This window comes from Hyla sarda, chromosome 1 (assembly GCF_029499605.1).
Source record: "Hyla sarda isolate aHylSar1 chromosome 1, aHylSar1.hap1, whole genome shotgun sequence".
Classification (NCBI taxonomy): Eukaryota; Metazoa; Chordata; class Amphibia; order Anura; family Hylidae; genus Hyla; species Hyla sarda.
Genome location: NC_079189.1, coordinates 237,257,942 through 237,282,296, shown reverse-complemented (window position 1 = coordinate 237,282,296; position 24,355 = coordinate 237,257,942). Strand labels below are relative to the sequence as shown.

The 24,355-nt window shown below is 42.2% G+C and overlaps 1 protein-coding gene across 8 annotated transcripts in view; it reads right to left on the bottom strand.

Moving 5' to 3' along the window:
• The window catches only part of PSD3 (pleckstrin and Sec7 domain containing 3), a 574,055-nt gene that overhangs the window by 162,274 nt on the left and 387,426 nt on the right, over window positions 1-24,355 (bottom strand). The window contains exon 1 of one of the 8 annotated variants that reach the window (XM_056569257.1): window positions 4,030-4,436. The exons of the other annotated variants lie outside the window; for them this stretch is intronic. Coding sequence (XP_056425232.1) covers window positions 4,030-4,197 — 168 coding nt within the window. The 5' untranslated portion in view covers window positions 4,198-4,436. Of the gene's footprint in view, window positions 1-4,029; window positions 4,437-24,355 lie in introns of those variants that run through there. 8 annotated transcript variants of the gene reach the window in all.

The window sequence follows — 24,355 nt, the reverse complement described above, 5'->3', positions numbered from 1 at the left end:
CTGTTAATTCATTTAAATAGGTATTTGTTAGAAACATCTATTGAAGGCAGTGTTTCTGCTTCACATGTGACCAGTTGTGCATTTTTTCCTCTTATGTAAAAAATAAATAAATAAATAAATAAAATAAAAAATTATTTATTATTGTTTTAGCTTAGCATCACTGATGTAGATATAGGTTAAATTGTTGAATCCCTCAAGAGACTTGGATGTGTCCATGTGAGGATGTTATCGTGTGACATCATACCGTGTAGGTAAAGCATCCTATAAGAGTGACATTACTCCATGGTGCTTGACAGCATGTAGGAATACAGCATTATTTACATGAATGTGAATGGACAACATGAGGTGAAGACGGTACATGCCAGACATCCCGTTCCAGAATGCTTGACTGCTTAACAGGTGCATACTCTCTGTACTGTAATCTTAAATCCTGAATAGAGCAATGGGTCAGAAAAAAGGATGCTGCATGATCACATATTTCCAGGTGAATATATATTGGTTTTTGTGGGAATACACATTTTGTTTCTGTGATGCCTGGTGATTTCAAGGTGCACCCAGTTTTCATAATGCAATTTATGTGCTATGGTGCTTTCTATCATTCTTTTTCTACATGGACTATTTTATAGCATCTGCAATACATATGAACTTACAAATCCCCATAGAAATCTCAGTGAACCATTGAAAATTCAGAAAATGCTAGGTTGAGAAAGAGGTTTTAAATCAGGATAAGTACAAGATAAGTAAGTCAATGCATTGGCTTATTTGTATATCTAGATCAGGGGTCTCAAACACGCGGCCTGCTGCACAGTGGCGTAGCAAGGGGGGGGCCCCGTACTCTAGCATGGTGGAGCGGAAGCTGTGAGCTCCTGCTCCTCCATTCACTAACCTTCCTCATAGACTGAGTACACAGCATGTGGGCAGCGGGGATGTGATCCACGACAGCCTAGCATGATGGCATCACATATTCGCGCCGGCGCCTGGAGACCCCCTTCCCGCAGCTCGCATACTGTAAGTAAGACAAGTATGCTCATAGCCCAGGGGGCACTATATCATACAGGAGGAGGGGGGGGGGGGGGGTCAGAGAGAAGGGAATATTTAATGTGAGGGGAAAAGCACGGGGGGTATTATATGTGAAGAGCACATGACAGGTGGGGCCCCCTGTGCTGTGCTCCTCACATATAATGCCCCTGTGCTGTGCTCCTCACATATAATGCCCCTCTACTGTGCCCCTCACATATAATGCCCCCTGAGGGAACAGGACAGGGGGCAATATATGTGATGGGCACATGATGGGGGCATTATATGTGAAGGGTGCATGATGGGGAATTATATGTGAGGGGCGCATGATGGGGGCATTATATGTGAGGGGCGCATGATGGGGGCATTATATGTGAGGGGCGCATGATGGGGGCATCATATGTGAGGGGCGCATGATGAGGGCATCATATGTGAGGAGCGCATGATGGGGGCATTATATGTGTGGGGCGCATGATGGGGGCATTATATGTGAGGGGCGCATGATGGGGGCATTATATGTGAGGGGCGCATGATGGGGGCATTATATATGAGGGGAGCATGATGGGGGCATTATATGTGAGGGGCGCATGATGGGAGCATTATATGTGAGGGGCGCATGATGGGGGCATTATATTTGAGGGGAGCATGATGGGGGCATTATATGTGAGGGGCGCATGATGGGGGCATTATATGTGAGGGGCGCATGATGTGGGCATTATACCCCTAGTGCATGCGGCCCAGCCTCACCCAGCCTCTACCTCCAGTGGCCCCCAGATAATCTGAGTTTGAGACCCCTAATCTAGATGGAAACTGTCGAATGGTATTCAAGGATGAAATATTATCTAAGATCACAGACGCCACAGAATATCTGTCATGTTAGGCGTAAGGTCCCTTCATCCTGACACCTAAAGACATATAGGAGAATTTAATTGCTGTAAGAGCAGACATGGGCATTCCATTCGCTCTGTGATCTTCACTGGTAGAGAAAAGTGTCTGAAAAGCACAGGTGTATAATGAAGCTCTTGGACTCCAATGCACAATCTGTTCTAGGGCTCACAATCTTCACGTGCCATATAATTATGTTGTCTTTTATGTAGGGAAAGGGCCTTTACGACACACCAAGCATCAGGGCTACATCAAAGAAAAAAAGCTTTCAGCGTTATAATGTTATCGCCTATTCTAGTTTTTAGGGTAACTGTGCATGTGGGTCTAAGGCACCATGCGATCACTTATGAATGGACGACAGAAGTCTTATTTATTTCTTTTCACCAAATGAAGAGTCGTGATGTGACAGGAACCTAGGAAAGGTCATGTAATTCCAAGGTGACTTACCCATTAATCATTTATGGCCACAGTGACATGACAATATCCATACTGCACCAAGAGATGATATCAAAACTAAAGCCCATACATGTGCAAACATTTATGAAGATTATCATTGAACCTGTTGCTTCTCCTCTTGATGTTTCAAACCATTAGAACGTATAGATACTCATTTGGTTTATGAAGATAAATGGAACAGCATCCCACACTTGCTAGTGGGTCTAGATTTTGCTTGGTATTTGTAACCAAGACACTAAAAGCAACTGGACTGGACATCACTGCCAGCTTAAAGAGACATTCCCAGCAGTCTAGGAAACACAAATATGATATATTTTATATATATATATATATATAGAATTCTTTTCTGCTTTGCTAATAGTTTAGCCAATTTTGATGAAGCGGTAAGCTAGTCATTGTATTCATGATTTAGAAAGCATTCTTGCCAACACTCCAGATGGGGACAGCAGGGTGTTCACTGTCATGTGCTCACATTCTGGGGATTTCTTCATTTATTACATTCTGGAGATGTTTTTATTTTGCCATGATACGCATATAGCCATGTGGTTGCCAGGAGGAAGCACGAATAATACTTTGTTTCAATGACAGTAATACTTTTAACTAACTGCCAGAGCTGCAGTGTGCCCAGTGGCCATTTTACTTCTATGGTGCCCAATAAAAAGGGATGCTGTTGACCTTTACAAAAAGCAGTTAACAAGCACAACAACCCGGGGGTAGGTGAGTCAACAGCATTATCTTGTTAACACAAATAGCCACATTATCTAACATAAAAAGCCAAATTCCCTGCCTTTCTATGGGTGAACTAATATTCTACAACAAAATACATTTTGGGTCTTAGGTAACTCCTTTCTAATAACCAAGACCTAGTTTACGGCAATTGGCACTCCCTAAATGGCTTGAATATAGTTGTCATCAGTTTCTACCCTAGTGGTTTAATTCATTGCTTTAATTATTAAATGAAGGGAGTAGTCCCAGTCTGCATACATTACACTACCAGTCTGTAATTCTGCCATATAGCACCTCATTACATTTCATCTCCTCATGTACACATCTCTCCAATGCTTGCACGCCCTAATGAGATGCTTGTTATCATGCCCTGTGTTTGCCTGGTGTACAGTAGTGATCATAATTAATGCAGGATTCACCATTCTGTCTGCACATGCAGCATCATCCCTCCCCTACTGCTGTGTGTCTCCTCACTGACATAATACACAGATTTATATTTATTTTATCAACGACTTCTTAGGTTTTATTTCCTTCCATTCACGTGAGAGGGAATGTTTGTATGGATGCTAACAATATCCCATAATTATATGCCTGCAGCTATGACATCCCCTAATTAGTATTGGGTAGTAAAACTAACGGACTGAGCTTTGCTGGAGACAACACATAAGCCCTATACTATCACACATGCAGAAATCGTCTGAACGTGGGGAGAAAGCTAAAGATGTTTGCCTCCTCCATACATTCTTACTACAAGCTGTTACAGTATGACAGATGAAAGCTTATTCTGAATACAACAGCAAAAATATTCTAAGGTTACTTCCGCTAAACATCAATAATTATATCAAGTCCCAGGGGTGTATTAAAATAACCAAAATACATGAGATTAATCTAGTGAATAAAAGGCATGCTGACAATCCATACGTGGTAGACATCAAGTTACTATACCTTGCTCTCTTTGACATGTCCAGATGAGAATTCAGATGAATGGGAGATTTTTAGAGATTTGGACCTGTGGGACTGGCGTCGGACAGATTCCTCCCGGGCATATTTCACAGAGCCTGTGGCTCTCACCCGCACCTTGCTTGTGCTTTGGACGCTGTTAACTCCAATCATTTTCAAAGGTTCAGTTTGGAAATAGGAAAGCACAGGTGCAGGTAAAAATAAAGAGGTGCAAAAGGGAACAATTTACTCCGTAGCAAATTGGTTAGCCTGGAAACCCCTCTAAACAAACTCTACATGTGCAGCTTGCAATGCAGAGATGTTCAGCATTTGCTTAAGATGCACAAGGCTGCTAGTGCCAGCATCTTCAAATCTACTGTTTTCATTCTGCCTGATCGTTCCAGGCATATCTCACGTCACTGGCTGGAAGTTAGAAAAAAATGAAATCCTGCCTCTTCTCCACTCCCCCCTCTTTTGTCTCTTACACACACACACATACACCTCAATCTACACGTAGAAGGCTATGGCAGCAACCCAGGCAAGTAATTAATTGCAATCCAAATAGCACTACTACAACTCTCGTGCTGCCAGCTCAGTGTCTGCATACAGATACCCAACAGACTGTCAATCTCCACTCCATCCCAGAGCACAATGGCAAGCAGAAAGCTTTAAATCCTAGCCATGTTATGGGAGACTGCAATGTGTTAGCAGAATAAAACCTACGGAGGAAGTCATTTAATACGACTGAATAGACAATCAGCTCCTCACCTTCAGTGGTGGTCTAGACAAGTACATGATGGGTACTCTTTGTTTTCCTGTCATTTCCATTTTTAACCCTTAAAGTACAATGCATATCCTCAAATGAAACAATGGCAGGCAGCCAAACCAATATAATTTTCTATTCTCAAAATCAACTAAGATTGAATACAGGTAGGAAGCTGTACCAACACATGTTTCCCTGCTGGCATGAGAAGTTCCACAGTGATAGCTGGTGCAGTTGTGCAATGTCCATGTGTTCATCTATCTGTTGTGAGGGAATACCTGCGCTCCTTCAGAGCTTAACACCATGGTGAAAAGCCCATTTAGGCACCATTCCTATGTACAAAACACAAGGATACAGAATATCTACAGTTGTTCTTTATACATGTATGGTTTCTTTTTTTGAATCGATAATAAAAGTTTATTAAAGAGGTACTCCGGTGGACAAGAACTCTTTTAAAATCAACTAGTACCAAAAAGTTAAACAGATTTGTAAATTACTTCTATTTAAAAATATTAATCCTTACAGTACTTATCAGCTGCTGTATGCTCCATTGTTCTTTTCATTCTGACCCCAGTGCTCTCTGCTGACACCTCTGACACCTATGTCCAGAGCAGGAACAAATCCCAATAGCAAACCTCTCATGCTCTGGACAGTTCCTGATATGGACAGAGTGTCGGCAGAGATCACTGTGGTTAGACAGAAAAGAACTATACAATTTCCTCTGGAGTATACAGCAGCTGGAAGGAGTACTGGAAGGATTAAGATTTTTAAATAGAAGTAATTTACATATCTGTTTAACTTTCTGGCACCAGATGATTAGAATTTTTTTTTCCCCACTGGAGTACCCCTTTAAATACTTCAAAGAAAAGAATGTGTTTGTTACGCCGAGCGCTCCGGCTCCTCCTCCTCCTCCGGAGCGCTCGCGGCGTCTCCTGCCCTGCAGCGCTCCGGTCGGCAGTGCTGACCGGAGACGCTGCTCAGTTGTGCCCGGCGGGGATGCGATCCACCTAGCGGGACGTGCCCGCTCGCGGATCGCACCCTGTCCCACTCACCTGTCCTGATCTCCTGCTGGGTCCCGATGCGCGCGTCCCCGCTCTCTAGGGCGTGCGCGCGCCAGGGCTCTCAGATTTAAAGGGCCAGCGCACCACTAATTGGTGCCTGGCCCAATCTTCCTAATTAGCTCCCACCTGCTCTATGTGAATAAAAACCCACTTCCCCTTCCTGTCCTTGCTGGATCTTGTTGCCTTAGTGCCCTGTGAAAGCGTTTAGTGTGTTCCCAAGCCTGTGTACCCAGACCTTCTGCTGTTGCCCCTGACTACGACTATTGCTGCCTGCCCTGACCTTCTGCTACGTCCGACCTTGCTCTTGCCTTGTCCCTGTGTACCGCGCCTGTCTCAGCTGTCAGTCGGGGTTGAGTCGCTATCGGTTGGAAGGACCTGGGGGTTACCTGCCGCTGCAAGTCCATCCCGCTTTGCGGCGGGTTCTGGTGAAAACCAGTAACCCCTTAGACTCCGTTCCCCTGGTACGGCCCACGCCATCACCCCACTGACACAGAGGATCCACCTCCAGTGACCTCGCTGCATACCAGTCCGGATCCCGACAGTGTTACATGTATCACGTACAGGTTTTCATGGTTTTGCATGGTGTATTCAAAAGCTTTCTTTGTACTAACCTGCTAGATGTCAAGGGTTAATATTATAGATAATGGGCACTGAAATATGCAACATGCTTTACATCCTTTAATGCCCTATGAAGGGCTTCTTTCTTATTAAAAATGTTTATTATATAAAGTAGGAGAATGAATAACTTAGGGTGTTTTCCCAATTTATACCTCTGACAGAATAGGAACACACAATGTTTGGTGTATGCATCCTTAGGCTATGTACACACCTAGTTTTGTACACATTAGAGGCATTTGTGAAAAGTATTCCCTCTGTGTCCATAAGCCCTCATGCATTCAATGTTCATCAAAACAGTAGCCTACATATTTCATACCTTTTTTACCCACTGAATACGAAAACAGTCTACTACACTCATATGCAAATACCAAAGACGATAGAAGGGAGACGGACGTAGAGGTGGGCGTCTCATGGCTGTTTCTTGGCTTGGATATGTGGGTTTCTCTGTGGTGTTTATTGTTGTTGCACTTTACCTTGTAGTGCATTATTTGGCACTCTCTGTACCCTTATTTTGGATAAGACGCATACCCTCCGGGGTTAATTCAACATGTACTTTATATCATTGTTTGCATAGCCTCCAGAGACTTCTATATTTCAGTTGTTATCATCACTGTTTTGATCATGTTTTTAGGTGTGTATTTTTTTCTGAATCAATAAAGATTGTACATTGTGATTAAAGGGGTATTCCAGGCCAAAACTTTTTTTTATATATCAACTGGCTCCGGAAAGTTAAACAGATTTGTAAAATACTTTGATTAAAAAATCTTAATCCTTCCAATAGTTATTAGCTTCTGAAATTGAGTTGTTGTTTTCTGTCTAACTGCTCTCTGATCACTCACGTCCCGGGAGCTGTGCAGTTCCTATGGGGATATTCTCCCATCATGCACAGCTCCCAGGACGTGACATCATCATTGAGCAGTTAGACAGAAAACTTCAGAAGCTAATAACTATTGGAAGGATTAAGATTTTTTAATAGAAGTAATTTACAAATCTGTTTAACTTTCCAGAGCCAGTTGATATATATATATATATATATATATATATATATATATATATATATATATAAAAAGGTTTTGCCTGGAATACCCCTTTAAGATACATTGGTCTGCTGCAGTATTAGTGAAGTAGGTTCAGTACACTTCATATGGAGAAGGACATAATAGAAAAAGACATTGGAATATATTAAAATGTATCCTTCCATCAGTCATACATTGGAGGGAATCCTCTAGAATTATGCCTAGACGTTATAAGCTCAATAGGAAATGTGAACGGACCATAAATGAAAAAAATTAATAAATAGGCATCCAGTAGTGTTGGACATACATTATATCCAACAAAATAACAAATTCATTCAGACAGGGAGAAAATCTCAAATAAATCATACATTTGTATGGCTGAAATAGTGTGTGACAGTGTTGGAATGTTAACTTTATATACTACTATCACTAATCCACTAAAAAGCTTACTTATTTTATTCTACCGTATACATATATCCAATACTGCATTTCCTGCTAAGTGATGGTTTAACTTGATATTATAACAAGTGTAATCGTGGACACTTCCTTCTAGGTTTTACTTAGTGAAACATGACATTTATATGTCCTCTGCCTTGAGCTGCTGTATTCTCTTTCAACTACTCACAAACACTTTCTCCCAATCCATTTATCCCAATTCATTGTTTTCTCTTTTTATTTTTTATAAACTGCTCAGAAACTCCCCAGACCTTAGAGCCCATGTACTGTACACCTCTATGATACCCAAATGTGACCTTGCAGAGCTTTCCAAATGCTTTTAAATCCCAGATGGACAACGGGAAGACAGATTCCTCGACTAAAAAGATTCAGGGCTAGACAATGCAACCTTTTATTAATATATAATTGTTCAAAAAAACAAATAAACCAGCTCAGCATCATTCAGTAGTAAAACTTCTCGGGTGTATTCACTTGCAGAAAGAAGCACGGCCCAAGCCAAACCGGCAAATGTGAAAAAGACTGTATGATCCAGCTCCCAAAAAGATAAGGTTAGAATACCAGATAGGTTACAATACCAAAATGTATTGAATCATATCAAAAGAGAGTAGCAAAAAATAATAATAATTGAAATGCTTAAAACGATGCAAAGCGCCAACGGCTTTTTGTTTTAAGCATTTCTATTTTTTAGCAATACATTTTGGTATTTTAACCTATCTTTTTAGGAGCTATTGCTTTAAGAATTTCTATATATTTTTTTTTTTTTGCAATATATTTTTGCAAAGAATTTTGGTAATCTTTTTGGGAGCTTGAACATGTAGTTTTTTTTTTTTTCAAGCCTTTTATTAATGCATGACAGATAAGGTGTCATTATGGTTATACCCACTGTACTAACTATGGCAAAATCTAAAACCTGGATTGAGTAAACATTTACATCCTCATATCCACCAGCATACAAATACATGAATGCATGACATGCAAAATATACTGTACTGTGGCTGAAAAACGGGAAATTTACAACTTCAAGACTGAATGTCCACACAGGATTACAGCAGCCTCAAAGACGAGTCAATGCAACATACACACCATATGCCATATTTGTATGGCAGTCAGGATTGAGGGTAGCTGCTCTCCTGAAATCAGAAGAGACATACAAAATGTAACTTACCAAAACGGCTGGAAAAAACAAGTCTGAATTACTTACAGTAAGGGGGTTATAATAAGACACTGCCCATTGCAAATATTATACTCTACAGCCCAGCTCTGCAGTAGATATACTGCCTGAAGCCATAGACTGTGAATTCTTAATTTTCACCCCTTATAATCATTTCATGTTTTAGTGATATAACATCATTTTTATCAGCTTGTGTGCAACCATTTATTTTACTCTGGTTAACCGGGAAAGAAAAAATGGTCTGTTTACCAAACCGAGGCTGTCATTGTTTGGCTAAATAGAAAAGGGAGCACAACAAGTGTCACGATGCCGGCTGGCAGGTAGTGGATCCTCTGTGCCAGAGAGGGATTGGCGAGGACCGCGCTAGTGGACCGGTTCTAAGTCACTACTGGTTTTCACCAGAGCCCGCCGCAAAGCGGGATGGTCTTGCTGCGGCGGTAGTGACCAGGTCGTATCCACTAGCAACGGCTCACCTCTCTGACTGCTGATGATAGGCGAGGTACAAGGGAGTAGACAGAAGCAAGGTCGGACGTAGCAGAAGGTCGGGGGCAGGCGGCAAGGTTTGTAGTCAGGGTGGATAGCAGAAGTTCTGGTACACAGGCTTTAGACACACAAAACGCTTTCACTAGGCACAAGGGCAACAAGATCCGGCAAGGAAGTGCATGGGAGGAGGTCAGATAAAGGCAGGGAGCAGATGGAAGCCAATTAAGCTAATTGGGCCAGGCACCAATCATTGGTGCACTGGCCCTTTAAGTCTCAGGGAGCTGGCGCGCGCGCGCCCTAGAGAGCGGAGCCGCGCGCGCCAGCACATGACAGCAGGGGACGGGAACGGGTAAGTGACCTGGGATGCGATTCGCGAGCGGGCGCGTCCCGCTGTGCGAATCGCATCCCCAACGGCCGTGACAGTGCAGCGCTCCCGGTCAGCGGGACTGACCGGGGAGCTGCAGGGAGAAAGACGCCGTGAGCGCTCCGGGGAGGAGCGGGGACCCGGAGCGCTAGGCGTAACAACAAGCAACTAAGTGTCCCATAATATCTTAATAAAATAGTCATTGGATAGGTTGGACCCATCCAATCGATGTAAGTAACAGTTATAAGCAGTGCCAGGCTTATTTCTGATCCCAACATATTATAACAGGCGTGTCAGGCCGATCCTATCGTGACCAAATCCTTAGGCTAGTGATACAAATAAGATAGCTGTCCCTTATTAACCCTCATTTAGCTGACAGACATCTTTCTCAGTCCAACCATATAGATGGCCAAGAGTTAATATTTTGAATGGAGAGATGGGGAGTTAAAGGGGTACTCGGGTGGAAACAAAAAATTCTAATCAACTGGTGCCAGAAAGTTGAGCAGATTTGTACATTACTTCTATATAATAATCTTAATCTTTCCAGTACTTATCAGCTGCTGTATGCTTCAGAGGAAGTTCTTTTCTTTTTGGATTTCTTTTCTGTCTGACCACATTGCTCTCTGCTGACACCTCTGTCCATGTCTGGAACTCTCCAGAGCAGGAGAGGTTTGCTATAGGGATTTGCTTATACTCTGGAAAGCTCCTGGCATAGACAGAGGTGTCAGCAAAAAACACTGTGGTGAGACAGAAATAAACTATACAGCAACTGATAAGTACTGGAAGGCTAATGATTTTTAAATAGAAGTAATTTACAAATCCGTTTAACTTTTTGGCACCAGTGGATAAAAAAAAAAGAAAAAAAAGTTTTTTCCCCGGAGTACCCCTTTACGTGTCAGACACCTCTGTAGCAGCTTATCTCCCTAAGAATATACGGCAGCTTCAGCTGACACGTCTTATGTCATTGGCCAGCCTACATTATCTGCACTATCTGTGGTCCCTTCTAGTATTTCATTGTCAGAGCTAAGAGGGGCAACTTAAATTTCCTAGAAATTATATTCCCGGGTTTGATCCTTAAAGGGGTACTCCGCCCCTAGACATCTTATCCCCTATCCAAAGATCGCTGCGGTGTCGCTGCCGGGACTGCGGTACTGCGCTATCATTACAGCACAGAGCGAGTTCGCTCTGCACGTAATGACAGGCAATACAGGGGCCAGAGCATCGTTGAGTCCCGGCTCCGCCTCTGGTGACGTCATGGCCCGCCCCTTTCAATACAAGTCTATGGGAGGGGGCGTGGCGGTTGCCACGACCCCTGCCATAGACTTGCATAAAGGGGACGGGCCGTGATGTCACGAGGGGCGGAGCCATGACATCACACGGCTCCGTCCCCTGTATCGCCCGTCATTACGCACAAAGCGAACTTGCTCTGCGCTGTAATGATAGCGCAGTGCCACAGCGGGGATCCCGGGGCTCCCCAGCAGCGGCACCGTGGCGATCTCACATCTTATCCCCTATCCTTTGGATAGGGAATAAGATGTCTAGGGGTGGAGTACCCCTTTAAGCCTCCTAGACAACTATTGGGCACCATTTATTGTGCTTTTTTTCTGCCAACAGCAGGGAGGGTAAATATGTTCCACACAATCTTGCATGTCTAGCTGAAAATTGTTCTTATTTGTAGAGAGTCATTAAATTTAAGGATTTTGGGAAATTATAAACATTAGTATTTGCAGATACAGTTCTTTATTTTGCCCTCTAAAGCTTCAAATTTAATTCACACTTTGTTAAGGGATTAACGGAACAATCACTTAAATTTTCTGAATCCGAGATTCTTATGAATGGTGAATGATTTCTACCATACATTCTGTTAATCTGTAAAGAGAGAGTAAAAGCGCTTCCTGGTGTAATAAACGAGAGACAACTAAAATACAAAAGGCTGTATAGCCGCTGTCCTGAGGTAGTTGTGTGACAACATACACAACAATGGTGAGCGTGTAATAGTAAGGTGTCCGCAGCCCCCCCCCCGACTCAATGCAAGAGAAAAAGATGGCTTCAACAGGAACACCGGTTCCACTTCATCAGGCACAAGTACAACCCCCAGCATGCCCTTTGGTAGTTTGTGCATGCTGGAGGTTGTAGTTATGCAACAACTGGAGGCACATTTTTTCTATGAAAAAGTGTGCATTCAGCAATTGCATAACTACAACCCCACTACCAAAGTGCTGGGAGTTGCAGTAGTGTGCCTCTAGCTGTTGCATAACTACAAACCCCAGCATGCATGTGCAGCCAAATGGCACGCTGGGAATGTTAGTAGTATGTCACTAGCTGTTGCATAACTACAAGTCCCAGTATGCCCTTCGGCTGTCCCTGCATGCTGAGGGTTGTAGCTTTTGCGGAAGGAACACTGGTTGCAAAACACAGAGTTTGTTACCTAACTCAGTGCTTCGCAACCAGTGTGCCTCCAGCTGTTGCAAACTACAACTTCCAGCATACACTGACAGAACGTACATGCTGGGAGTTGTGTTTTGCAACAGCTGGAGGCACACTGGTTGCGAAACACTGAGTTAAGTAACAAACTCTCAGTGTTTTGCAACCAGTGTGTCTCCAGCTGTTGCATAACTAAAACCCCCAACATTCATGGACAGCCAAAGAACATGTTGGGAGTTGTAGTCTTGCAACGGCTGGAGGTTTACAGGGTACATTCACACGGGAGGGGGTTTACAGTGAGTTCCTCGATCCAAGTTTAAGATGCAGCTAATTTTCCGCTGCAGCTAAAACTCCCAGCGGGAAACTTGCGGTAAACCCCCGCCCTTGTGAATGTACCCTAAAAACACTACACTACCCTACACAAAATAAAGGGTAAAACACTACATATACCCCTACACAGATACCCCGCAGTAAAAATGAAAAACATCTGGTACAGCAGTGTTTCCAAAACGGACTCTCCAGCTGTTGCAAAACATCAACTCCCAGTATTGCCGGAAAGCCATTGACTGTCCAGGCAGGCTTTGAGTTTTACAACAGCTGGAGGCACCCTGTTTGGGAAACACTGGCGTAGGGTAATTTTGGTATCGGAGGCAAGTGTAATTCTTGCATTCGGGTCGGTCCCTATGAAAATCCCTAATTTAGGCCTCAAATGCGAATGGCGCTCTCTCACTTCAGAGCCCTGTCGTATTTCAAGGCAACAGTTTAGTGCCACATATGGGGTATTTCCATACTTGGGAGAAATTGCCTAACAAATTTTGAGGTGATTTGCACAGGGGTTTTCACTGCTTCACAACCAGATTGAACATGTGTGCCATGCAGGGCGCATGGCTCAGCCTTCCCTGTCGCAGCACATGCAAGATGTTCTTCCCGTTGTCAGTCACCATGGTTCCCATTTCCAGTTTTCGTGGAGTAAGCCATGCTCTGATTTCTTTACGAATGACTTAGCAGTTCCTCCCCTGTGTGACTCTTCTCGCCAAGGCAAACCATGTGAAAAACAGCGTGACACCGCCGTATCCTGCACACATGGTATGCCGAAGGGCCACTGAGACTTGTCTGGGCAGTGGAGGATGAGGACACGGTGGAGGATGAGGAGGTAGAGTCGCACACTGTCACAGGACCAACGGCCTGAGAGAGTGGGGGAGGAAGCGGCGTGACCTGTCCGAGTTGGTGTTGTGGCAGAACCACATTCCCCCATTGAGGCGTAAAGGATATTTATTGTCCCTGACCATAGTTACAGCTCCAGACGTTGGCGCTGCCGTGCACTATGGTACACACAGACAGGCTCAAGGACATCACATTGTCATGAGAGCAGGTGTCCCCCCACAAAGGTCCCCACACATCATTGCGCCCCTGAGGAAATCACTAATTAGAGACGGAACACGTGGGGACCTTTGTGGGGGGGACACCTGCTCTCATGACCATGTGATGTATCTCTACCTCTTCCTTTGCTTACTTACCTTTGTATAATTGTTTACAACTATTCAGCTGCTTGTTTACTTGGCCGTTATTTATTCTATTTAGGCTTTGACTGTGCACTTTATTATATAGCTGTTGTTTATATATTTTCTATTTTTGTGCATTACTGTGGGGGTTCGGCTAGTGGAAGAGTTTAATAATTATATCATACTATTGAGATTATCAGGTGTCCCTTGGGGGGAGCTTCCAGGGCTCTGGAGTTCCCCTTTGAGGCTAAGGGTGGCTAGGAGGTTGTGCCCCACATTTTTAAATGTTTTTATTTTGTGAGGCTACCATTTTTTTTGTATAAATACCATAATAAAATTTTTGCTTGTACTATTAGTGGTGTGCACCTCTTTTTAATGCCCTTTTCTTGTTGAGTAGATTGTACATAATGGCCCTCATTTAACATTGCAAACCCGACATGTTTTGTCGGGTTTGCGCCAGTTTCAGGAGCATTGCGCCTGACATTCTGTCTGCGCCTGAATTTGTGCCTGAAATTGCGCCTGAATTGAAAAAACCCCAACTAACTCTCCATTTTGCTAAGAAAACCCAAAAAACGGGCTTGGCTGTCTGGAAAAGGGGGCGTGGTCACATAAAAGGGGCGTGTTCCCGACATTTTCATAAAATCCCAACATATTTACTAAATTTTCCACAGAAAATGTGGTGGATTTCAGCTGAGGAAAACCCTACAGGTCAGAGCATGTGTAAAAAAAAAAAGCAAAGTGTAGGGAAACCTTAGTAAATACCACCAAAGAAATGAAAACCCACAAAGAAACCTACACTGCCCTCTTAGTAAATAAGGGCCAATATTGTGGCATTAGTAGCACCCATGTGGCCATATAGGGTGGAGCCCACTAACTTTTTGACTAGACTATTGTGTTAACCAATCGATGATGGCAGATGGGTTGCTGGTCAAGACACGACCGCTAGCTGATACCGGGAGCTCAGGTCTCTTGCTGCGACTCCTGCTGCGACTCGCCCCTAGTCTGCTGTGACCTCTTGCCTGATGAATTTAGGCCTCTGCCACTCCTCTGTGCACGTCCTGGCACTTCTCTGCATTACATACTTAGTGTGTATATGAGGGGGGCCCAATACGCTTCACTACGCTTAAAACAGTATTTTCCCTTGACAGATTAACAGGTACAAAATAGTACACAACTTAGATGTAAGTATGTGGTATGCACTTATGAGGGCAGAAAAATGCGCTACAGTACACTTAAAAAAGTATATTAGTAAAAACACAAGCCGGTGAGTAGTTTTGTCTGGACTTTCACAGTATGTAGGCCCTTGACAGGTTAACAGGCACAAAATAGTACACCCCTTAAATGTAGGTATGTAGTATGCAATTATGAGGGCAGAAAAATGCGGTACAGTATGCTTACAAAAATTTATTTTAGTACAACACCAGCTGGTGATTACTTTTGCCTGGACTTTCACAGTATCTAGGCCTTTGACAGATTAACAGGTACAAAATATTACACTACTTAGATGTACGTATGTGGTATGCACTTATGAGAGCAGAAAAATGCAGTACAGTACGCTTAAAAAAAAAGTATTTTTGCACAACACCAGCAGAACACAACAGTGCTGTAGCACAAAAAAGCTGTGTACTAAACACAAACATTTCACTCTGTCATAGACTATTAGGAATGGACTGCTGGGTATTATACCGTCTACAGACTAGTATAACCAGCAGATGATTTGTTGTGGAACAAAGACACAGAATTGTGCTGAAAAATTATTCCTGCCTCCTCTGCTAAGGTTTATGAAGTTGAGGCAGCTTGTTGAAATGTATGAGGCAACACACAGCTATCTGCCCCTCTCTGTAATACAATGCTGAAGAAAGTAACTGGGAGGTTTATGGCTGCAGTAAAAATCCTTTAAAAAAATTGCTCTCAGTCCACCAGAACGCTGATGTGACTAGGATGTGAAACACTGGAATGAGCTTTTCTGTGTAACACACACACAGCAAAGTCCGTCCCATCTCTATGCAGTGTAATATGAATGATATGACGAACCGCAAAATGGCTGCATATATAGGGCTGTGACATCACAGGGGTGACTGGCTGCTGATCTGCATGTGATTCAGGGTCATCCCTATTTCCCTTCCTGCCTTGCCTTCTCAACTTGTAACTAAGTGATTCGCGCGCAACGATATTTGCATTCGTTGCAAACCGAATATTTCATGAAATTCGTAACGAATTTGGGTTCGTCATCTTCGATTCGCTCATCTCTAATGACAATGTATTTTATTTCCATGGACAAAACAAAAAAAAGTTCAAATAGCATTTGTAAAATATCCATATACTGTATTGTATTTCTTTAGTTAGACTATGGCCCTGATTTACTATTGTAAACCCGATTTTGGCACCTTGCGCCATAAATTGTGTATGTGCCAAAATTTGCGGCAAAAATTAAAAAACCTGACCCCCTCTCCATTTCACGTGGTTGCTGGGAAAAGGGGGTGTGCCTCGATATTTAAAAAAAAATCCCAACATATTTACTAAGGTTTCCACAGAAAATGTGGTGGATTTGAGCTCTGGAAAACCCTACAGATCAGAGCATGTGTATAAAAAAAAAAGCAAAATGTAGGGAAAAGTGCACAACATAGGGAAACATTAGTAAATGCCATGAAAAAATACTTGTAGGAGATTAAAACCCATAAAGAAAACTCAGCTCCACTCTTAGTAAATCAGGGCCAATATGGTGGCTTGTTTACTACATAATGATTTTTTACGGACTAGTGACTCTGTTAATAGCCTCACACACGTCTGATTTATAGCTGTTGTCAGAAGGCCGTTGACTATATATTACTTAATATTTCTGCCATCTAATTGGAAGCCTCTATAAATGGCTAGGTTCTTCAGTCCAAGGACAGGCATAGCTTAGTGTGCAAGATAATGTAATCTAATTTGTACTGCCTATAGCAGTCCAGGAAGGTTCGGGCCAGGAACACAAAAAGACAGTGTTTTAGTTTCTAAACAGTAGGAGGAATTGGAGATACACTTGAAAACAAGATGTAAGATGGTTGGCTCTGTCAAGCAACAGATTGAAACATGTTTCATTTTATGTATTTTTGCAAGGAAAATGACTTGAAAATAGGACTTGCATTGTTCAATTTCATTGGACAGCAATACGGAAAGCGACTAGAGATTACAATAAGTGAACACATTTTTTTTCTTTAAGCATACTATTACTGTTCTTGCATAAATTTATATACCGGTAATTGTAATGTCTATAATTAATTAAAATACCAGCAGGTACACACTAATCTGGTGTGGTGGTGATGGTGTGGTGATGGTGTGGTGATGGTGTGGTGATGGTGTGGTGATGGTGGGGTATTTACTAAGAATGACATCTCATATGCTGGTTTTTAGTAAACGATTTGATCAATTCCTTAAGGGCTACATACATGTAAGAGATTGGAGTTCTCCTCACACAGAGTGGCAGAATAAGCTAAATTGTTCCATTCACAGGACACAAAAGGTTACAATACATTTCATACAGATTTCTGGTCCTTTTGGTGGTTGCATAATAGTCTCTAAAGGCACAATTTGTTAGAATGCAAAAAGTTGGTATAAGGTGGAGCTTATGCTATGCACAGGAGAGATTCTGGACTGTGTGCATCAAGCTGAGCCTGTCTGTCTCTTCCAGAGGGTCTACACTGTGACTAAAAGGTAAATTAAGGCTTCAATGACACCTATAAGTACTGTACTGTGAAAATCATCCCACAGCTTGTGAGTTCAGTGCATTTTCACAAGCGCTATGTCATAGCATAGAAGAGAACAGTAGATACCGTCCTGTATCTGGCCAGAGAAGTAAAGGAAAAAGAAGTCTAGGTGTGAATACTGCTGGAATGCAGCCCAGTTCTGTTCTTGCCCCCTAAAACAGAGGAAATCAGAAATATGTACATGAATGTGGCTGTCAGGGGCTTAAAGGGATGAGGGCACTAAAGTCACCTTGTAACCAAACCATGCAGGCTTTGAAATTAAACATACGTTTTTAACATTGCAGTTGCCTTTCTAAGGAGTTTTCATAGGGGCTAGTGACTGTGCTATACCCAGCAAAATACAAGTTACCAGCTTATTTGCTTCCTGTGCTCTCATTGGCATCCTTGCACCATGTGTTTGCTTCACATAATATACAAACATGATCTCTTTGTATATACAACACATAGAAACATAGAATATGTCGGTAGATAAGAACCATTTGGCCCATCTAGTCTGCCCAATAATCTGAATACTATGAATAGTCTCTGGCCCTATCTTATATGAAGGATAGCCTTATGCTTATCCCATGCATGTTTAAACTCCTTCACTGTATTTGCAGCGACCACTTCTGCAGGAAGGTTATTCCATGCATCCACTACTCTCTCAGTAAAGTAATATGATATTACTTTTAAACCTTTGCCCCTCTAATTTAAAATTATGTCCTCTTGTGGTAGTTTTTATTCTTTTAAATATCTTCTCCTCATTTACCGTCTTGATTCCCTTTATGTATTTAAAAGATTCATATCCCCTCTGTCTCTTCTTTCTTCCAAGCTATACATGTTAAAGCGCAACTGTCATGAGTTTAAACCCCCATAAACCAGCCACAGCTTGACAAAGTTGTTAGAAATAACAGTTAAATCATACCTCTTGCTGCTTTCTAGCAGCTTTAATGCAGTTAAAGCAGTTCCTAAAATGGACAGCAGAGGTCAGCAGAGAGCACTGTGGTTGTAACAATAGAAATCCAAAAAAAAAAGATTTTTTTTATGGAAGCAATTTACAAATATGTTTAACTTTCTGACACCAGTTGATAAAAAAAAAAAAAAAAAAAAGTTTTCCACGGTAGTACCCCTTTAAATTAAGGGTGCCAATAATGTTGTCTAGCCCATTTTTGGAGTTTGGTGTGACATTATGTCCAATTAGCTTTTTTTCCTCCCTTTTTTGGTTTAGTTCCAATACACAAAAAGGGAATAAACATGTGTATAGCAAAACATGTGTTACTGCAATCCTTTTCTGTGAGAAATACTTCATTTACTTGAAAAATTTCAGGGGTGCCAACATTTACGGCCATTACTGTATGTATGTCAATTTTCCATGCATAATACTCTAATGGAGGAGATTTATCAAAACCTTTCCAGAGGAAAAGTCGCTGCTTTCATTTTTGAAAAAGTCTCTGAAAAATGAAAGAAGCAATCTGATTTATTGCTATGGGCAACTCAGCAACTTTTCTTCTGGACAGGTTTTGATAAATCTCCTTCTATATGTCTAAATAAGTCATACATTTACCCAGTAACAATAGTATAAGGAGGAAAGAAAATATTACCATCACACTGTAACTGAACAAACCATCTATACTGACCAATATTACCTTTAATACCAGTACACAAGGAGGGAATATTACCACCATAATGTTACTATCCAAATCCTGTATAATGAGACAAATATTACCAATAATAACAGTATACAAGGAGGAATATTATCACCATACATTTAACCATCATACTGTAACTAACCAAATCCTGTATACTGAGACCAATATTACCAATAATACCAGTAGACAAGGAGGAATATTATCACCATACATTTAAAGGAAATCTGTCATCAGAATCACCCGCACTAAACCTGTTACACAGGCTTGTAGTGCGGGTGATCCTGATTAAAACGCTTCTTACCTGGTTAAAAATGGTTCAGCGGTTCTTCAGATATCTTTATTTTTAGTTTTCTGTTATTCCCTGGCTTGGGACTCAGTGGGAGGTGTTATCATCTGGGACTCGGCCACATGTCATTCTAGCTGGACAGAGCTGCCGCCCGGCTCATGAATATTCATGACCTTATCCTCATGCACCAGACCTAGAAAAAGGAGTTAGACCACGGGGATAAGTTCATGAATATTCATGAGCCGGGCGGCAGCTCCGCCCAGCTAGAATGACGTGTAGCTGAGTCCCAGATGATAACACCTCCCACTGAGTCCCAAGCCAGGGAATAACAGAAAACTAAAAATAAAGATATCTGAAGAACCGCTGAACCATTTTTAACCAGGTAAGAAGCGTTTTAATCAGGATCACTCACACTACAAGCCCGTGTAACAGGTTTAGTGCGGGTGATTCTGATGACAGATTTCCTTTAACTATCATACTGTAACTGACCAAATCCTGTATACTGAGACCAATTTTACCAATGCAAACAGTATACAAGTAGGCATATTATCACCATACATATTACCATCATACTGTCACTGACCAAATCCTGTATACTGAGACCAATATTACCAAGGATACCAGTATACAAGGATGAATATTATAACCATACATTACCATCATAATGTTACGGACCGTATACTGACCAATATTAATAATAATACAAGGAGGAAATATTACCCCCATACAGTGACATATGTGGTGACATATGTGATGGGAGATATAAGCTCTGCAAAGGCTCTTCCTTTTTCTTCTCCATCTTGCCCAGACCATCAGACCTAATGATTCCCTACTGATGTGATCCAGAGGAAGGCAAAAAACCCTCATACTAGAGGTAAAAATTCCTTTCAGACTCCAAATATGGCAGTCCCTATAAATCTAGTATAAATAACCAGCGATGTTATTATTCTCCAAAAATGAAACCAGGCCCCTTTTTGAACTCTTTTACAGAGTTCACCATGACCACCTCCTTAGGCAGAGAATTCCACAGTCTCACTGCTCTTACAGTAAAGAACCCCTGCCTGTGCTGGTGTAGAAACCTTCTTTCCTCTAAATGTAGAGGATGCCCCCTTGTTATAGATACAGTCCTGGGTATAAATAGATCATGGGAGAGATCTCTGTACTGCCCCTTGATATATTTATACATAGTAATTAGGTTGCCCCTAAGCCTTCTTTTTTCTAATCTAAATAGCCCTAATTCTGATAATCTTTCTGGGTACTGTAGTCCTCCCATTCCCCGTATTACCCTGGTTGCCCATCTGTGAACCCTCTCCAGCTCCACTATATCTTTCTTGTACACTGGTGCCCAGTACTACACACAGTATTCTATGTGTGGTCTGACTAGTGATTTGTACAGCGGTAGAATAATTTTCTTGTTGGGGCATTTTTGCCCCTATTGATGCACCCCATGATTTTATTTGCCTTGTCCGCAGCTGCCCGACACTGGTCACTACAGCTAAATTTACTGTTAACTAAGACTCCCAAGTCATTTTCCACGTCAGTCATCCCAAGTGTGCTCCCATTTAATACATAATCCCAGCCCGGATTTTTCCTCCCCCTGTGCATTACCTTACATTTATCAGTGTTGAACCTCATCTGCCACTTCCCGGCCCAAACCCCCAAACTATCCAGATCCATTTGTAACAGTGCACTGTCCTCTTTAGTGTTTAACGCTTTACAGAGTTTAGTATCATCCGCAAAGATTGCTACTTTTTCTATTCAACCCCTCTACAAGGTCATTAATGAATATATTAAATAGACGGACCCCTGTGGTACCCCACTAGTAACGCTCACCAAATCAGAATAAGTACCATTAATAACCACCCTCTGTTTCCTATCAATGAGCCAGTTACTTACCCACTTACACACATTCTCCCCAAGCCCAATCCTTGTCATTTTATGCACCAACCTTTTATGTGGCATCATATCAAATGCTTTTGAAAAATCCAGATATACAACATCCAGCGATTGCCCCTGGTCCAGTCTTTAAGTAGTAGTAACAGCAGAAGCCCCCTTTAGATAGTAGCAACAGTCCCCTTTAGGTAGTAATAACAGAAGCCTCTTTAGGTAGTAACAGCAGCAGTCCCCTTTATGTAGTAGTAATAACAGCAACCCCCCTTATGAAGTAAAAGCAGTAGTCCCCTTTATGTAGAAGTAATCACAGCAACCCCATTTTACGTAGTAACAGCAGCAGTTCCCTTTAGGTAGTAGTAATAGCAGAAGCCCCCTTTAGGTAGTAACAGCAGCAGTCCCCTTTAGGTGGTAGTAATAGCAGAAGTCCCTTTAGGCAGTAGGAATAGCAGAAGCCCCCTTTAGGTAGTAACAGCAGCAGTCCCCTTTAGGTAGTAGGAATAGCAGAAGCCCCCTTTAGGTAGTAACAGCAATAGTAGCAGCCTCTCCCCCCCCCCTTTTAGACAGACAGTTTTCCCCCTAGCCGCCCCTCCCCTCACCTCTCACCTCCCTTCTCCTCTGTAGCGAATTAGGTTCCATTTGAAAATAAAACAACAAAAGAAAATTCACCTTCCTATCGTGCCCATGCAGTGCCGTTCAGTCTGCGTCCAGGCCGCACAGAACGTCCATGTCATGGCACCGGCAGTGCAAAGATATGATGTCATCGCACTTACGGTGACCTGACAGACGTTATGTGCGGCCTTCGGTTGTGCAGGTACAGGGGGGAGTGGCATGGCTGGGAGCTTAGAGCTCTCTGCTCCGTCACTCTGTGGCCACTGCACACAATGTCCTGACAGTAAAGTCAGGACCTTGTGTGCTAGTGTGAGTGAGCAGCTGCTGGGTGGCCGCACTGGGCAGTCGGCCTACCAGGAATTTTCCCCGTATCCCGGTAGGCCAGTCTTGCCCTGGGTGCATTTAGTTCTTTGGGTCTCCACACAAATATACATAACACACTGTGTAGTATTTCCCTTGGCATCAGTGTCACATCACTCACACCTACATTGGCCTCAGGCTCTCTCAGGGACTGGACTAAAGCTGGCACCTCCTCCTCTTAGCTGCCAGACAGAAAACTCTCAATCCCACTATCCTCTGTAGCATGATATGGTAACACTGCTACACATACAGTCCACCACTCCATAAATCTATATACCTAAAAGGTGCAGAGGCAGCGCACAGGAAAATCATAATACGTATATTCCACATTCAGGATACATATAATGCACTAACACCACAAAACAAACACACTTTCTCTTATGTTTGTCTCTCACACAGCAGGTTGTTAACCTCAAAGATTATGTCCTCCAATTCCATAAACATTTACCTCTATAGGGGTCTCAAAGGGGCCAAGTTAGAACTTGTGGCAATCATTAAATCCCTAGTATATCCCTCTGTAGCTACACATTTTTCCCAAACTCCTCTGAGGCTCCCCTGGTTTTACCTCTCCTTGAAACTGCTCTATGCACTTGGCATAATTATCTTCACTCCTAAGTAACAGGCCACCATTGCTTGGGATTTGGCTTCAGCCACACACAGCCTCACTTCCGGCTAAGATGGCTTTATATAACTTCCTTGTCTGTTAATACAAAGCCACAGTTAATACTGGTGACAAATTCCAAAATGATTGAGAGAAAATTAAACACAGTCCCAAAAGTATACTCCTATAAATTTGTACCAGTTACACCCCTGTTTTTTCTTGTAGGGGAAGATTATATTTAACCCCCCCCCCCCCCCGACATACGGGTGATAGATACAGCAGAGCCCCAAAAGAACTCTACAGGTGCTGCCTATACTGTAATTAATTCCATTTGATGACCTGTAAAAGATTTATAATGAACATTAAACATCACAAGTTATAGACAGTATTAAAGCAGGTTTCTCCGGACTGTATAATGCATAAATATTTGGAGCTTTTTCCAGCCCATGATTTCACAGATCACTGGACAGACATTATTGTTACAAACATTTGTATTTTGGTAATTTTTTTTTCTGTCTAATACAAAAAGACTGGCTTTTCAGCGGATTTACCCACTTTGCTACCGAGCGCTACTAAGCTTTTAATTCCAGTAAACTGGTGTTCAACCGCTCACCCGACACTTTACTCTTGGATCAGTAAAGTAGATCATATATGTTGTATGGAAGACCTAGCAAGCTGGGAGTTTAGGACTCATGCCACTTTCTGAAAGGTTTGGGCTCCCTGGAAATCCTATCATTCCAAGCTCCCCAATCTAGAACCTTTGAGATCCCCTACTGAAAAAGATACCCAACATTAGGCGCATACATTTTTATCTTTAAAAACAACATCTCCCCGTGCCTTAGTGTAAGGATGCTGACTTACGTTAGAATTGACTGCCTACTACTACTGCACCATGTTATATCTATATCTGCCTGGATTGTAAATAGTTTGGGTTAAACCCACCTCTCATTCTTTGTGCCATGTTTGTCTATTTCTACCTCCTTTCCCAACCCTCAGTATCCCTTCCTCCTCTTCTTTCTCTGTACTTTCTGTATGCAGGAATATTTGAATCTTTAGTCCTAAATTGCTGAGCTCCATTCCTGGGCTTATATTGTGTAACTTGTTATAATATGGTCTGCGTGCCATCACATCACTAAGGAATCTAGCTGTTCTCATGCTCCTGCATATAAGTTTCATGTCTCTTGTTGATATATTTTGAAAATAAATAAAAAATAGATTTGAAAAAATATATATAAAAAGACTGGCTTTTTCTTATTTACTGATGGCATCATGCAGTGGCTTAAGCAATCTGATTAATCAACTTTTTATTAGTGTAAATATCAGGAAATAACCTATTAAATGTTTGGCGTAA